The sequence below is a fragment of the Vulpes vulpes genome, chromosome X, assembly GCF_048418805.1.
Source record: "Vulpes vulpes isolate BD-2025 chromosome X, VulVul3, whole genome shotgun sequence".
Taxonomy (NCBI): domain Eukaryota; kingdom Metazoa; phylum Chordata; class Mammalia; order Carnivora; family Canidae; genus Vulpes; species Vulpes vulpes.
Window position 1 is genome coordinate 63941277 of NC_132796.1, and position 16091 is coordinate 63957367.

The 16091-nt window shown below is 33.2% G+C and overlaps 1 protein-coding gene across 1 annotated transcript in view; it reads left to right on the forward strand.

Moving 5' to 3' along the window:
- The window catches only part of DACH2 (dachshund family transcription factor 2), a 650145-nt gene that overhangs the window by 561141 nt on the left and 72913 nt on the right, over positions 1 to 16091 (forward strand). The window contains exon 7 of the mRNA XM_072745035.1: positions 4481 to 4616. Within this exon, the coding sequence (XP_072601136.1) occupies positions 4481 to 4616 (136 nt within the window). The remainder of the gene's footprint in view (positions 1 to 4480; positions 4617 to 16091) is intronic.

The window sequence follows — 16091 nt, forward strand, 5'->3', positions numbered from 1 at the left end:
AACTGGCCACCCAAGTGCCCCCAGAGAGTAAATCTTAAATCAATTTGTAAAGATCCGTAGGTTGTCATGTTTCCAATGTTGTTCAGAGATACCAAATACCATCAGATTCTTCCTCAGGATTAATAATAAGGTAAGTTAACAGCAACAATGAATAAACTTTTCATTTCCCTGTCCCTGATTTTATTATTAAAGTCTGTCACGTTTAATCTGTTCTGTTTCTGCAAAACTCTGGTGACAATAGAGAAGCAGCACATCAATTAAATATGAAATATCAAGACAAATGCATGAATAAAAAATATCTAGCACTCAGAGAAACTTCCAAAAGCCACTCCTCAGTAGTGAAGCCATTAAATCCTTTAGGAACTCATTAACAGGTTACTATTTGGAAGCATAATTATAGAGAGTTGAATTCCAATTAAATAAAAATTATAAAAGATTATATAATAATCACACTGAATATTGGATACCAATATAATGTCAGTGGTAACAATTTAACATTGATTGATACAGTTGTTAGTAAAAGGGAACTATACACATGTACATATACATATAAACATATGTTTAATATGCATTTATTAGTACTTCATACATTCCATGTTTACTACCATATTTCCAAGGATGTAAAGGAATATATTGAGATGAAATAAAGGATATACATGAAAATAGGCAGGCAGAGTTGATACTTAACTGCCAAAAAACTAAATCCTAAACCAAATTGATTGTGTTAAACCTTGTATAAAAATGAATTTTCTAAGCATTGACCCTATTCTTTATCAAGGTTCAAATGTACTTTCAAATGATTTAATATGATGAAGGTCTCCTTTGACTACTTTTGATATATGCCCCCGAAAGGGGAAAAGTATGATAAAAGAGGGCATAGTATGTACTAAATAATAACATTTTCTGTAACGTTTCTTTCTTATTCGGCATAAGCCCTGAACTATAAACATACATGTTAGAATTTGAGTTATCACAGATAATTTTACTAATTGCAGGGGGAAATGGGCATTTGATTAAGTATTTTTTTTTTGATTAAGTATTTATCAATCTTGGAAATGTCTCCCCTTGGCTACTTTGAATCTAGAGAAGAACTGTAGTGTTTCAGAAGAGCTACAGCTGTTGTCAATGGGGCCCAAATGAAATACATGAAGTGTAACAGGGTTGTAAAAGTCATAAATACCAAATAAAATGAACTTATCAATGACTATAAGTGATTGGAGTTTTAGAGTTGCAATTTTCCTTTTAAATGCCCTTATTGATTTGTTGCAATTACCGTTAACCCCGTATTTGGCAAATGATGAGGACATTATCACTTGTGTTCTCATTTGTAATAAAACAGATTAACTTGCTGTGAAATTTTAACTAGGCTGAGACACAAGAGTAGCCACCTAATGAACCAAAGCACATTGCAATTAAATAGCTAAATAGATGCATACTGATTACAAGGATGAAAAATTGATCTGTTTATTGCAAATAAATTGTTCATAGAACTATTACTTTAAGAGAAATTAAATATTCCCAGTTCCACACAGACATATATATTTTTAAACCCACCTAACTCTTAATCAATATAAGGCACTGAAGTTATCTAATACAGTTTACATGGTGAAAAAGTCAGACCTCTGTGATGCCTTAGGAAAACAATAACAATGAACTGAACCTTGACTGAATTTGGAAAGTAATATCTTAAAGGAGAAATATTACTTTATGAGAATATTATGAGAAATATTACTTTATGAGAATATTACTGTCACCCTAAATCATGTTTTCAAAGTTATTTTTTCACCTAATATGATGTTGAAAATGTCAAAGAAAGAGTTGAAGAGTAGGTTGAGTTTATATTATTTGATCATTTGCTAATATTAATCATTTGAGGGAATCTTCCTTTGTAGTATTGTATTTTTTCTCATTTTTGTGGCATTTTCTATTTGTGTAGATGTTCTTTCAATTTTTTTAAAATTCAAAATGAGCTTTCATTTTTTATTAGGTGGAGTGAACAAGAGCAATGATCACTGTTAGTTGGATTCTCTTGTTTTTCCAAATCATCGATTTTATGAATCATTTAAAAATTTTCCATTTTTATTATGGCAGCATATATTTCTATGTGTATGATTCCTGTTTGCCACCATAGCGTGATTTTTTTCAGTTCTAATTTAGCCTACTAACTGCTGTACTTTGTCCCTGTCCATTCATTCAGATGTCCATCAAACTTAAAAGTAGGACATTGAATTACATATTTTTTCAACACATTTTCAATGTTACAATTCAAAGACAAATACTGAATGTTTTACAATTTATGTACATATTTTGGCATAGAATCATTGAGTCTATGCAACAGTGAAAACCAAAAACTAATTTTGATCTTATATCAAAAATTCCTTACATAGGTGTTGTCTGTGTACATATGCTATTTAAAGAATATATTTTCAGTCATGACAATTTTGGTTTAATTTCACAACTAATACACTACTAGTCTTCTCAGAAAGTAAAAGAATCAGTACAAGAGCTGTATATACTTTGCTGTCTATCCTTGTCCCATCACTCCAGAATACAAGGGTAATTGTTTAGAAAATAAAAACTCTTCTGCTTTGCTTATATGTTCATTTTGTACTATAAATGTAGCTTTACAACTAGATATTTATCTTTAGGGTAAATATAAATGAAATGTATATTAAAAACATTGAAGCATTGTTTTTGAGGTATGAAACCAGTTATAGAGCATTTAAAGTGCAACATAAGTTTATTATAATTATCACTATTTAATTAGGAATAATATTGCAACTAATATACGCAAGGTCTACTATTCATTTTATTAAAATTATCAGATGTTAATTATATGCTAAACAGTAATATAAAACACCATTAAGAATAGAACTACTTCATTGAAGACTGTATTAGTGTTTTCTTGCTGCTATAGCAAAATATGATAAATTTAGTGGCTTAAAACAATGCACATTTATTTTCTTATGGTTCTGCAGGTTGGATGTCTAACATGGGTATCACTGAGCTAAAATCTAAAAGTGTTGGAAGGGCTGCATTTCTTTCTGTAGCTTCCAGGGATGAATCCATTTCCTTGCATTTTTCAGCTTCTAGAAGCCACCCACATTTCTTGGCTCATGGTTCCATAATATTTCCCTCTGACCTTTCCTTTCTGCCTCTAAGTATAATTTATCTATCTCAAGGTTCTCAATCACATCTGAAAAATCCATTTACTATGTGATGTAACATATACACAAGTGATGTAACATATTCAGAGGTCTCAGTCATTAGGATGTGGAGTTAACATTTTTCGGGCCCCTATTCTGCCTGCCACAATGATAGACATTGCAAAATGTTGACTTCTACTAATGAAATAATAAGCTTTAACTCTCATGCTATTACTTTTGTATTCAAACAAACAATAGTTTTCTTTAAGGAATTTATAAATTTTAGGTCTCATGCAAAATCAATATGAAAATGCACAAGCACATTTTTGACAAACTAATTCTTAATATTATGATGATTAGAATGCTGATGTCATTACAGATAATTAGAACTTTTAAGAAACCTGTTATGGATGAATTAAATATTTTATAGAACAAACATTCTCTGTCCCAACATGCCTATTACCCAGTCACATTTATTGCATATATGCATAAACACAGCAATTTGGTTCTTTTACTGATCAATTTAGTTGAATGATTGTCAGATTTACTCATCAAGTTGTGATGCATAAACATAGTGAATAATTTCAGAGTTTTATAGCATTATCCAGAGTCACAAAATTTTTGAGAACTACAACAGTTACTGTAGAGGTATGTAAAATGAATGTTTTATTTTTATTCAAACTTATTATTTAAAACCATAAAAATCTAAACAATACAAATATTGATATTGATAGGTTTTAGTGTGAGTTTGGAAAATTCAACATTATGTCCTGTGTCTACCAAACCATTTTGGTGGCAGAATTCAACATATATTCCTGAGGTCTAATAGAGTGCATGTATATTTTCTCCATAATTTTTATTTGTGCAGAAAGACTCAATATGTACCAGATGCCACTATCGGTGAGTTTTATTCCTTGGCTCTCAAGTGTTTACTTTTGGGAGATCTTAGAGAGTAGGATCACCCTCTAGGCTTTGGTATATTCTTTATGTAAATATAAAAGTTTATAATAACACCAATCCTCACTACCCATCTATGTTCATAATTCTTCATGAATTTTCTAGGAAAGGAAATGGAAACTAACCTTTCTTGAATCTCTAATATATATCCAGCATGACACTAAGCCCTTTCATGTTCTCTTATTTAGCCCTCATAATATCCTACTAATTTCACAAGAACAAAAATTATGTATTTGTCTAAAGATACACATTTAAGATCAATATTATGAACATGCATACTTTGGGGATAAGTGAAAAGTCAACATTTCAAATGTTATGGACTCAACCAACATAAAAAAAAAACCTTGGTGAACAGGTGACATTTCCTTTTGTGTCAGGAACGGATCCCAGAGAGTCCTTCTCCTGTTGCCTCTCTGGAAGAGAACCATCATCCTGGGAGTCAGGCTTCCTCCCACCCCAGCAGCAGTGTGTCCAGCTCTCCCTCTCAGATGGATCACCATTCAGAGAGGATGGGTAAGTGTCTCATCTAAAACAGAAATTAGATATATTCTTTCAGGAAATTCTTCATTATTAAGAAAGAAACTGGGGGAGTTGATCTCTCCTTAAAAAGGGGGGGCTTTTTGAAGTGGTCATTTTTTATTGCTGAACAACAAAATGAAACTTAAAGTGTTACAATTTTCTTCTCTGGAAGGGCCTTCATTTACTGCGTCACTGGATTCAATGGAAACAATATGATGGGATATTTTTAAGCGTATATGTTAAGATAGTTCAATATATTGGTATTTAACAGTTCAGGTGATATAATACATTTGCTATATTCACTGCATCTTTGAATAATGAAAGATAAAATATCTTTTAAACAGTTGATCATTTAAGAGTGACTAAAATGTGAATCAATATATAATTTGCTGTAATCTCAATAATTTAGATCACAAGTATTTAACATTTTGTTGCTTTTTATTATCTCAGAAGTCTTATACCATAGACAGTATTCCAAAAATACTATGCTTTTGTCAGTGATGTGGCATATTGGAGACTTGAATTAGCCATGGTTCTGGCACTGACTAGCTATGAGATCTTGGGTATGTCACTTAACCATAATGAGTTTACTTACTTAATATATGGAAATAATTACTGCCATGCCTAACACACTGGATTTTTGTGAGGTCAAATGAAATATATATGGAAAAATACTTTAGAAATTTAAAATGCTAATGAAGTGTGAGGGATAAGCACTGTTTTTTGCTGTGTCTTTACCATGATTTTTAAAAATATTTTATTTATTCATGGAGACAGAGGGAGAGAGGGGCAGAGACAGGCAGAGGGAGAAGCAGGCTCCATACAGGAAGCCTGATGTGGGATTCGATCCCAGGTCTCCAAGATCACACCCCGGGCTGCAGGCAGCGCTAAACTGCTCTGTCTTTGTCATGATTGCTTATCATTCCTTGCTGCCTGATTTTACTCAGGTATACAGATGTTACCAAGTGCATTCACTTGTAACAAGTTCTCATTTAGTATATAACAATTATGAACCAAACAAGATGGTAAAATCTTTACTTTCTGTATCTACAGAACCTAATTTCCTAAATATCCATCTCCTCTAGGAAAAATGATTTCTGCTCTGCTTTTAGTCTTACTCTCTATGGATGTTCCTTATATGCACTCTAAGTTTTTATGCTTCATAATAGTGATTGCTTGAAGCCTCTCCAAAATGGTTTTTTTTTGTCTTTTGTTTTGTTGTTGTTGTTGTTCTTTTTTTTTTTTTTTGTGGGAGAAAGAGGAATTTGAGAGATTAGCAGAGGTGTTAGTTTCTGAAACTGTTCTGGGGAAGGATGAATATTATTTCTTACTTCTGGAAATTCTTCCAAGTCTCAGTCTGCCAATACTATTTATTGTTTGCAGCTTATAGTAAGCCCAGTGAGTCTTAAATCTGGCTTCCCATTATAACCACCTGTGGGGCGTTTACAAATCTGGATGCCCAGGTTACATGCTCCGATTCTGATTTACCTAGTCTGGAATAAAACCTGGAGGCACTGTTTTTTGTTTTTGTTTTTGTTTTTTTTAATTTTCAGTGTCTCATAAGATTCTAATGTGTAGCCAGAGTTAAGAACCACTGAGCTAGGGATCCCTGGGTGGCGCAGCGGTTTGGCGCCTGCCTTTGGCCCAGGGCGCGATCCTGAAGACCCAGGATCGAATCCCACATCGGGCTCCCGGTGCATGGAGCCTGCTTCTTCCTCTGCCTGTGTCTCTGCCTCTCTCTCTCTCTCTCTGTGGCTATCATAAATAAAAAAAAAAAAAAGAACCACTGAGCTAGAACTTGAGGTTAGTGGTCTTAAGGGAGTGAATTTAATTCCTGGAAGAGGTAATGGGTCTTCTAGCTTTACTTTGTCATAGCTTTTGGACACAGATTACCTGGTTGTTATAAGACTGTGTGCAACTGATTTAAGGCAGTCTGAGCAAGACAAAGAGATATAGCCAGATGACCATTAATGAATCAAGAATCCAAAACACATATTATTCTGTTAGGATAATCTATGTATTGATGAGGGGAGGGGCCAAAAAGAAAGAAATAAATATTGAGAGTTGGCTAAAAGCAGCATAGGGAAATATACTATGTGATAGATATATTGTAAGGGAATGATATCTTACATTTAGAAGTAAAATCAAATATTTCTAAAGCAATGTGTTATTCTAAAAAAATATATTAACCACATAAAACATTTCTAACCTCGCTGGTAGTAATTAGACTGTCTATGCACATTCCCAGTTGTCCGAGCATGATAATGAGATAGACTATAGCAACAACAACAACAAAAAATTTGAGAAATTTTGGTGTAATGTGACCATATTTTTATTTAATAAAGCAATACAACGTTTTAATAAAATATAAAAAAAAGAATTAAATTATAAACTATGAAAATTGGCATGTTTTTCCTCTTTCAATATAACTATTTTTGTGAAGAAGTATTTATAATAATTACCAGAAAGTTATACTTAACCAATTAATTTTGCTATATGTATTTGCAAAAAACTCTGTAAAGTGATTTGAATCTGTAATTATTTTAAACTCAGGAAATTAAGTAGTAATTACTTCTAGAAACATTTTGGGAAGTAGATTATTAATTATGCAGATAAATAGCTAATTTGTTATGTATCTTAAAAGAGCAAACTTTTAAAGTGATTTAAAGAAAATATGTGGGCAATTATATATGCTGTATATATTAATTCCAATTTAAAAATTCACATGGTTGAGCAGCTTATTGATTTTTAAATTATATATTCATCAAACCAGCACAAATGATTCCACTATTTCAGAATTAGAGATGTATACAATTCATGCTAATTGTTATTGGAGTAAAATAGATATTTATGTAATACTTTTCTACCTTTCTTTTGGATGTTTTGCAAGAAAATTACTGAGTTTTATCTTTATTTATAGCTATAATGTCCAACAATAGAGAGGAACTTATTGTTGATCAGGATAATGGACCAACCATCAAAAAATTCCAAAAGGATAATAAAAGTAAAATTATTATTGCTTATTTGATGGCATATAAATATTGGATAGTAACTAAATTAACATGCCAGTGCTGTATATTGCATCCACATTTCCTAATCCGAATATATTTACACTGGCTTTAGATAAATTCTTTTAGTAGTAAAAAAAAAATCCTTACCTAAAGTTTGTTTATTTAATGTTAATAAATTACTTTTCAACCTGAAGTTTTTCAGTGCCTGTGGTTGGAAAGTTCACTTTAAGTCCTATTATTATGCCTGATCAGAAACATCTGACTCTTTTTATTATATATGCACTTTGTTAACTATGTTTAAATGACTTAGAATTTGATAATTACATTTGAAAAACTGGGTTGCTGTCATGGAGAAAAGATGTTTCCCTCAACCATAAAAAGAGATTTTTAAAATATATGCTTACTTGGGCATTTCAAATGAAAGCTTAGCAAGTTACTCCAACCAAGTATTTATTTACCTAGAATTTTGATAGATAGGAGCCAATCTAGTTTTCGATCCACTGAGGTACATGTATCATCTCTGCACAGTATCTAGTTTTTTTTTTTTCCCCTTTGGATATCAGTTTAAATAAGGTAGGGAGAGTAAGAATTTCAAAGTCATGCTATCTTTGTATGAAAACTGAGTACAATTTTGTTTAAAAGGCTAAAAGATAGGGGACTCTGGGTAGCGCAGCGGTTTGGCGCCTGCCTTTGGCCCAGGGTGTGATCCTGGAGACCCGGGATCGAGTCCCACGTCGGGCTTCCGGTGCATGGAGCCTGCTTCTCCTTCTGCCTGTGTCTCTGCCTCTCAGTGCGTGTGTCTCTCATGAATAAATAAATAAAATCTTTTTTTAAGAAGGCTAAAAGAGAAAAAAAGAAAACATATTGGCATATCTTATAGGCTATACATTATGTCTATCATGAATTAAACAGTAACTCTAAGCTAAAGAACATAAACTAACATGTAATTTATCAGATCATCAAGCAATCAATTTGTACTTCAGTATAGGGTGCATTTTTCTATCCCTACTAAAAATACTCCTAATATATAGAAAAAAAAGACTCCATAAGCTGAATAGTTAATGGAGAAATTTATCTTTCTTCTCTATACTGAACTTGCTTCCTAATTACATAAATGAGCATTTTAGTTAGAATTTGGAATCATGTATGATTTTAATTTCATTGATCCATGGTTGATTTCCTTGCCACACGTTTAGTCATTTCTTATCCAAACTCTGAAAGGCTATACCCTCTGGATCTCTGAGATGTAAATGATTGATTTCAGAATACTTTCCAGAATGGAAGAAGTCAGTTTAAAATACCTAAACTCTTACAAGTAATATAATTCTAGTTAAAGATCAAATTTCATTCTTAGCCCAGCAACAATTTGTTCCTGAGACCTCCTTACCACCAAGTCAAAACTATTTGAAGGACAGTGTAGTAGTAAAGCAACCTTTCTAGGAAAATCTCAAGCTGTACATGATACATGTGATTCAATCAGAACTGCAAACCCCATAAGTCAAAATGGCATTTAGGCCTGGTCTGTGTGCTGCAGTGCTCAAGTACACACTATTGTGTCTTATGAAAAATCAGCTGGAATGCTAGTACAGATGTACAATAACTGATTTTCATAAAATGCGCAGTAGTATGTACTGGCACTTCTGAATCTTTTAATGTAGAATGGCAGTTTTACTCATTTCAATCAAATAGGTTGATCACACTTTCTAATGAGGATATTAGTAGATAGGAGTGGCATATTACGATGCATCCAGGTTAAGTGGAAAGCTTTCTTTTATTTTTTTTTAATTTTTATTTATTTATGATAGTCACAGAGAGAGAGAGAGAGAGAGAGAGAGGCAGAGAGAGGCAGAGACACAGGCAGAGGGAGAAGCAGGCTCCATGCACCGGAAGCCCGACGTGGGACTCGATCCCGGGTCTCCAGGATCGCGCCCTGGGCCAAAGGCAGGCGCCAAACCACTGCGCCACCCAGGGATCCCAAAAACTTTCTTTTAAATGAGTTTTTCAATGTCAAATTCTGCCAGTTATATATGTGATATTAAGGTAAAATAGATTTTCTTCAATAGATTCATTAAAAGGAAATGAAGTTAAAATAGAGGTCTCAACATTATTAAATATGACAAATAAGCAGTTTACACACTTGTGGCAAACATGTTTTCACATCTGTTTTGAGTAGTATCATCATGATTTAAAAGTGATTTATAGCTCTGGAAATTATAAAATGCCAACTTTGCTATTATGTGGAAATTTCAGAAAACTGAAGAAATATCATTAGAGTATGCTTCATGTAGCCCACCTCTTGCTGTACCTTGTAAAATTGGGTGACAGTACATGTCTCAATAATTTGCATTTTCCCTTGAATTTTCATATGCAGACATTTAAATCTCTGTATAGTCTGGGATTTTCCTGGCAGTGATGTCCTTTTAGACTTTGACCAAAATTACTTAGCTAAAATTGGTATTTTAGTTTTGACTCAAGTATTTTGAGTAAACTGACTTATCAGCTAAGAGAAGCTTTTGATTTTATTTTTCCACAGACTTTGTCAAAGAAATTGAGCAAATTAATTGCATGTTACAGCATTGTGTTACATGGTTTTTAACTGTCAGTTCTGGAATTCCTTAAAGCAGTCATGACTATTCATTGTAGTTAAAGCATGTGGAAGCAGAAACACAAAGCAGGCACAAAGATCCTCTTCCTATGGCAGTCAGTGGTCTACTAAGCCACTAATAGGAATAGAGGTTTTTGATATTTTGCATTTTGTATTGAATTTATTTATTGAAAACTTTACATGTGCAAGAAGCACTGATGATGAAATCTGAAATTCTATAGAAACAGTGGAACAATAAATTTATCATCTAGCCCAAGACTGGAGTCGACTGACCCATTGTATTTTATATCCATCAGTCCACAGGCTACAGATGAAAAGCTAATAATTTTAATTTACTATGATCATAAGAATCTAAAGTACATCTAGTATATCTCATCTAGAATGAAAATATCATATTTGTTTTTATACAAATGGACTAATTTCAGTTTAGAGGAAGATTGGGCTATGTATTGACACCATAATAATTTAAATGTCCTCTATTCAGTCGAGTGCTTTTTTTTTTTATTCCTGAGACAATGTTAGATACTATATTAATTTTTCAGACCAAGTGGCACTATTTAGGTTTTTGGAAATGATTATTGACTGTGATTAAAGTGGAAAATATATCTTCTGAATAATATGTTACCTTGAATAAGAGAGACAAATGTATTGGGCCAACTAAAATACAAAAATTATTACAAATAAATTTAATCATGAAGCCAAAATACACAAAAAAAGAAATATATAGTTTCATCCATTTTAAGCTTTTCAGTGATTCTAAATAGAAATGAGAGGGAAAAGGGACATATATCACTGGAAATTTTCTTTTAGCAAGAATCATGCCTTAGATAAACCTCATTGGCTATACTTTCACTGCCTAAAGCTGGGAAAATTTCTTTGAATTTCTTTCATTTTTTTTATTTAGAAATAATTGTGTATTGACAATAAGTGCAAAAAGAATATAGAAAGGCCTTCTGTTTCCTTCAACTAGTTTATCCCAAAGGCAATATCTTATATAAGTATAATACAATATGAAAATCAGAAAATTTACAGTATTGTAACCAAAGACCTTATTCATATTTCACCAGTTTTATGTATACTTACTGGTGTGTATATCTGTGTGTGTGTCTTTCTATGGAATTATATTGCACATATAGATTTGTATAACCAACACCACAAATCTATACATGTTCCATCACCACAGGGTTCCCTCCTGCTATTCCCTTATTGTCCATCTCCACCTCAGATCCCTAACTTCTAAGAACTACTAATGTATATTCCATCATTCTAAGAATTTTCTAAAAATGGAATATATTATGTGACCTTTTGAGATTAGCTTTTATTCCACTCAGCATAATTCTCTTAATATTCATCCAAATTGTTGCATGCATAAATAATTTTTCCATTTTCTTGCTGAATAGTTGTGTAACCATTCATATATTTTAGGACATCTTGTTCCCAGTTTTTTGGGGGGAATTATTATTATTTTTTTAAAGAGTAATGTCACAGTTTTTATTTTTATTTTTATTTTTTTAAGTTTTTTTATTTGAGTTCAATTTTCCAACATATGGCATAACACCCAGTGCTCAGTTTTTCCATGTTATTAATAAAGCTTCTATGAACAATTATATACAGGTGTTCATGTAATATAACTTTCATTTCTCTGGGACAAATGCCCAAAAGAGCAATTTCTGGGTCACATGGTATGTGTATGTTTAGTTTATAACAAACTGCCAAATTGTGTCTGAGAGTAGCTATTTTTATATTCCCACCAGCAATATATCAGTCTCTCAAGTTTTCCACAACATGCCAGCATTTTGTATTGTCCTTTTTAAATTTAGCTGCTCTCATAGGTGTGTGTAGTGATGTCATTGTGATTTTAATTTGAATTTCTTTAATGGCTAGTGATATTGAGCCCCTTATCTATATCCTTTTTGTTTAAATGTCTCATCATGTCTTATCCCTTTTTTCTAATTGGTTAGCTTGTTTTCATATTATTGAATTTTGAAAGTTCTTTATATATTCTAGATACAAGTCCAGTAGGCAAAGAGAACTCCCATCAAAATCCAATAAAAGTAGGCCAAAATATACCAAGACATATCAAAGTAAAATTTTCATAATATAGAGATAAGGAAAATGTTCTACAAGCAGGAAGGGTAAAAAAAAAAATCCCTAACTTATAAGGGAAGCCAAATAAGGTTAGGAGCAGATTTCCCCACAGAAACTTGGCAGGTGAGAAGACTGGCATGGTATATTCAATGTGTTGATTGGGAAAATTCTGCAACCAAGAACTTCATCCATCAAGGCTGTCCTTCAGAATAGAAGCAGAGATAATGAGTTTCTCAGACAAACAAAAACTTAAAAAGTTTATGACCACTAAACCAGACCTTCAAGAACCATTAAAGGAGACTCTGAGTTGTAAAGAAAGACAAAAAGCAACAAATACTAGAAAGAATCAGGGAACATTTCCAGAAAAACGGACTTTACAGGTAATACCATAACACTAAATTCATATCAACAATTACTCTGAATGTAAATGGACCAAATGCTCCAATCAAAAGACACAGGGTATCAAAACCAAGACCCATCTATATACCATCTACAAAAGATTCATTTTAGACCTAAAGATGTCTCCAGAATGAAAGTGAGGGGATGGAGAACCATTTGTTATGTTAATGGACATCAAAAGAAACTCAGAGTACCAATACTTATATCAGATAAACTAGATTTTAATCCAAAGGCTGTAACAAGGGCAGCCTGGATAGCTCAGCAGTTTAGCACCGCCTTCAGTCCAGGGTGTGATCCTGGAGATCCGGATCGAGTCCCGTGTCAGGCTTCCTGCATGGAGCCTGTTTCTTCCTCTGCCTGTGTCTCTGCCTCTCTCTCTGTGTCTCTCATAAATAAATAAATAAAATCTTTTTTTTAAAAAAAAGGCTGTAACAAGAGTTGAAGAAAGGCACTATATCCTAATAAAGGGTCTATCCAATGAGAAGATCTAAATTGTAAATATACCCCCAACTTGGGAGCACCCAAATATATAAATCAAGTGATAACAAACATAAAGGAACCCATTGATAATAATAATACAATAAAATTAGCGGATTTTAACACGCCAATTATAGCAATGGGCAGATCTTCTGAGCAGAAATTCAATAAGGTAAAAGGACTTTGAATGACATATTGGACCATATCACCTTAACAGATATATTCATAATATTTCATCCTAAAACAGCAGAATACACATTCTTTTTGACGCATGAACATTCCCCAGAATAGATCACATACTGGTTCACAAATCAACCCTTAACAAATACAAAAAGACTGAAGCCATACCATGCATTTTTCCAGGCCAGAACTCTATGAAACTTGAAGTCAATCACAAGAAAAAATTTAGAATGACCAAAAATATATGCAGGGTAAAGGACATCTTAATAAGAATGACCTAGTTTAAAGAAAAAATTTAAAAAGTACATTGAAACAAAAATGAAAATATGATGGTCTGAAGCATTTGAGCTGCAGCAAAGGTGGTCCAAAGAGGGAAGTATATAGCAATGCAAGCTTACCTCAGGAAGCAAGAAAAATCTCAAACATACAACCTAACATTTCACCAAAGGGAGCTATAAAAGGAAAGAAAATAAAGCCTAAAGCCAGCAGAAGAAGATAAATAATTAATATTGGAGCAGAAAAAAAAAGATTGGAGCAGAAATAAATGTTATGAACAGAACAAATCAGTGAAACAAGGAGCTCATTCTCTGAAAGAGTTAATAAAATTGATAAACCCCTAGCCAGACTTATCAGAAGGAAAAGAAAAAGGATCCAAATAAATAAAATCACAAATGAGAGAGGAGAGATCACAACCAACAGCACAGAAATACAAACAATTATAAAAGAATATTATGAAAAATTAAATGCCAACAAATTGGGGAACCAGGAAGAAATGGATCAATTCCTAGAACCCTATAAATTACAAATGCTGAAACAGGAAGAAATACAAAACCTGAACAGACCCATAACAAAGAAAATGAATCAGTAATCAAAACTCTCCCAAAAAACAAAGTCAGATAGCCAGATGGCTTCCTATATCATAAAGGTTGCATACAAAAAACGCACAGGTAATATCATCCTAGTTGGAGGAAAACTGAGAGATTTTCCTGTATGGTCAGGAAGAAGACAGGGATGTCCACTCTAAGCACTTATTAAACATAGTACTGGAAGTCCTAGCCTCAGTAATCAGACAACAAAAAGAATTAAAAGGCATCCAAATCAGCAAGGAAGAAGTTAAACATTCACTATTCATAGATGACATGATGCTCTAGGTATAAAACACAAAAGCCTTCACCAAAAAAATTACTGGACATGATAAACAGATTCAGAAAAGTCGCAGGATACAGAATCAATGTGCATAAATCTGTTGCATTTTATACACCAATAATGAAGCAGCAGAAAGAGAAATCAATGAATCAATCCCATTTACAATTGCACCAAACCCATAAGATACCTAGGAATAAACCCAACCAAACAAGTAAATGTCCTGTACTCTGAAAACCACAAAAAAACTTATGAAGGGAATTGGAGATGATACAAAGAAATGGAAACACATTCTATGCTTATAGATGGAAAGAATAAGTATTGCTAAAATGTCTATACTACTCAAAGCAATCCACACATTTAATCCAATTCCTGTCCAATCCAATCACCAGCATTTTGAAAAGCTAGAATAAATAATCCTAAAATTTGTATGGAACCACGAAAGTCTCTGAATAGCCAGAGCAATCTTGAAGAAGAAAAGCAAAGCTGAAGGCATAAGAATTCTGGACTTCAAGTTATATTACAAAGCTGTAGTCATCATGCAGTATGGCACCGGCACAAAAACAGAAACATTGATTAGTGGAACAGAATAGAAAGCCCAGGAATGCACCCTTAGCTATATGGTCAACGAATCTTTGACAAAGCAGGAAAGAATATCCAATGGAAAAAAGACAGTCTATTCAACAAATGATGTTGGGAAAACTGGACAGCAATGTACAGAAGAATGAAACTAGACCACTTTGTTACACCACACAAAAATATATTCAAAATGGATGAAAGTCCTAAATGAGAGATTTAATTATAAAAATCCTAGAAAAGGCCACAGGCAGTATCATCTCTGACATCTGTCAAAGCATTTTTTTTTCCTAGAGAAGTCCCCTATGGCAAGGGAAACAAAAGCAAAAATGAACTATTGGGACTTCCTCAAGATAAAAAGCTTCTGCAGAGCAAAGAAAACAATCATCAAAACTAAAAGGCAGCCTACAGAATTGAAGACCACATTTGCAAATGACATATCTGATAAGGTATTATTATTCAAAATAAATAAACAACTTATCAAACTCAATACCCTAAAACCAAATAATCCAGTTTAAGAAATGGCAGAGGACATGAATACATTTTTCTAAAGAAGACATACAGATAGCTAGCAGACACATGAAAAGATGCTCAATGTCACTCATCATCAAATAAATATAAATTAAAACCATGATGAGGATACCTGGGTGGCTCAGTCAGTTAAGTGTCTGCCTTCAGCTTAGGTTATGATCTCAGGGTCCTAGGATCAAGCCCCGCATCAGGTTCCCTGCTCAGCAATGAGTTTGCTTCTCCCTAATCTTCTCCCTTTGTGTTCTCTCTCTCTCTCTCTCTCTCTCAAATAAAGAAATAAAATCTAAAACAAAACAAAACACAATGAGATACCACCTCATGCATCTCAGAATGGCTACAATTAACCACACAGGAAACAACACATGTTGACGAGGATGCAGAGAAAGAGAAACCCTCTTACACTGTTGGTGGGAGTGCAGGCTAGTGCAGCCACTCTTGGAAACAGTATGGAGATTCCTT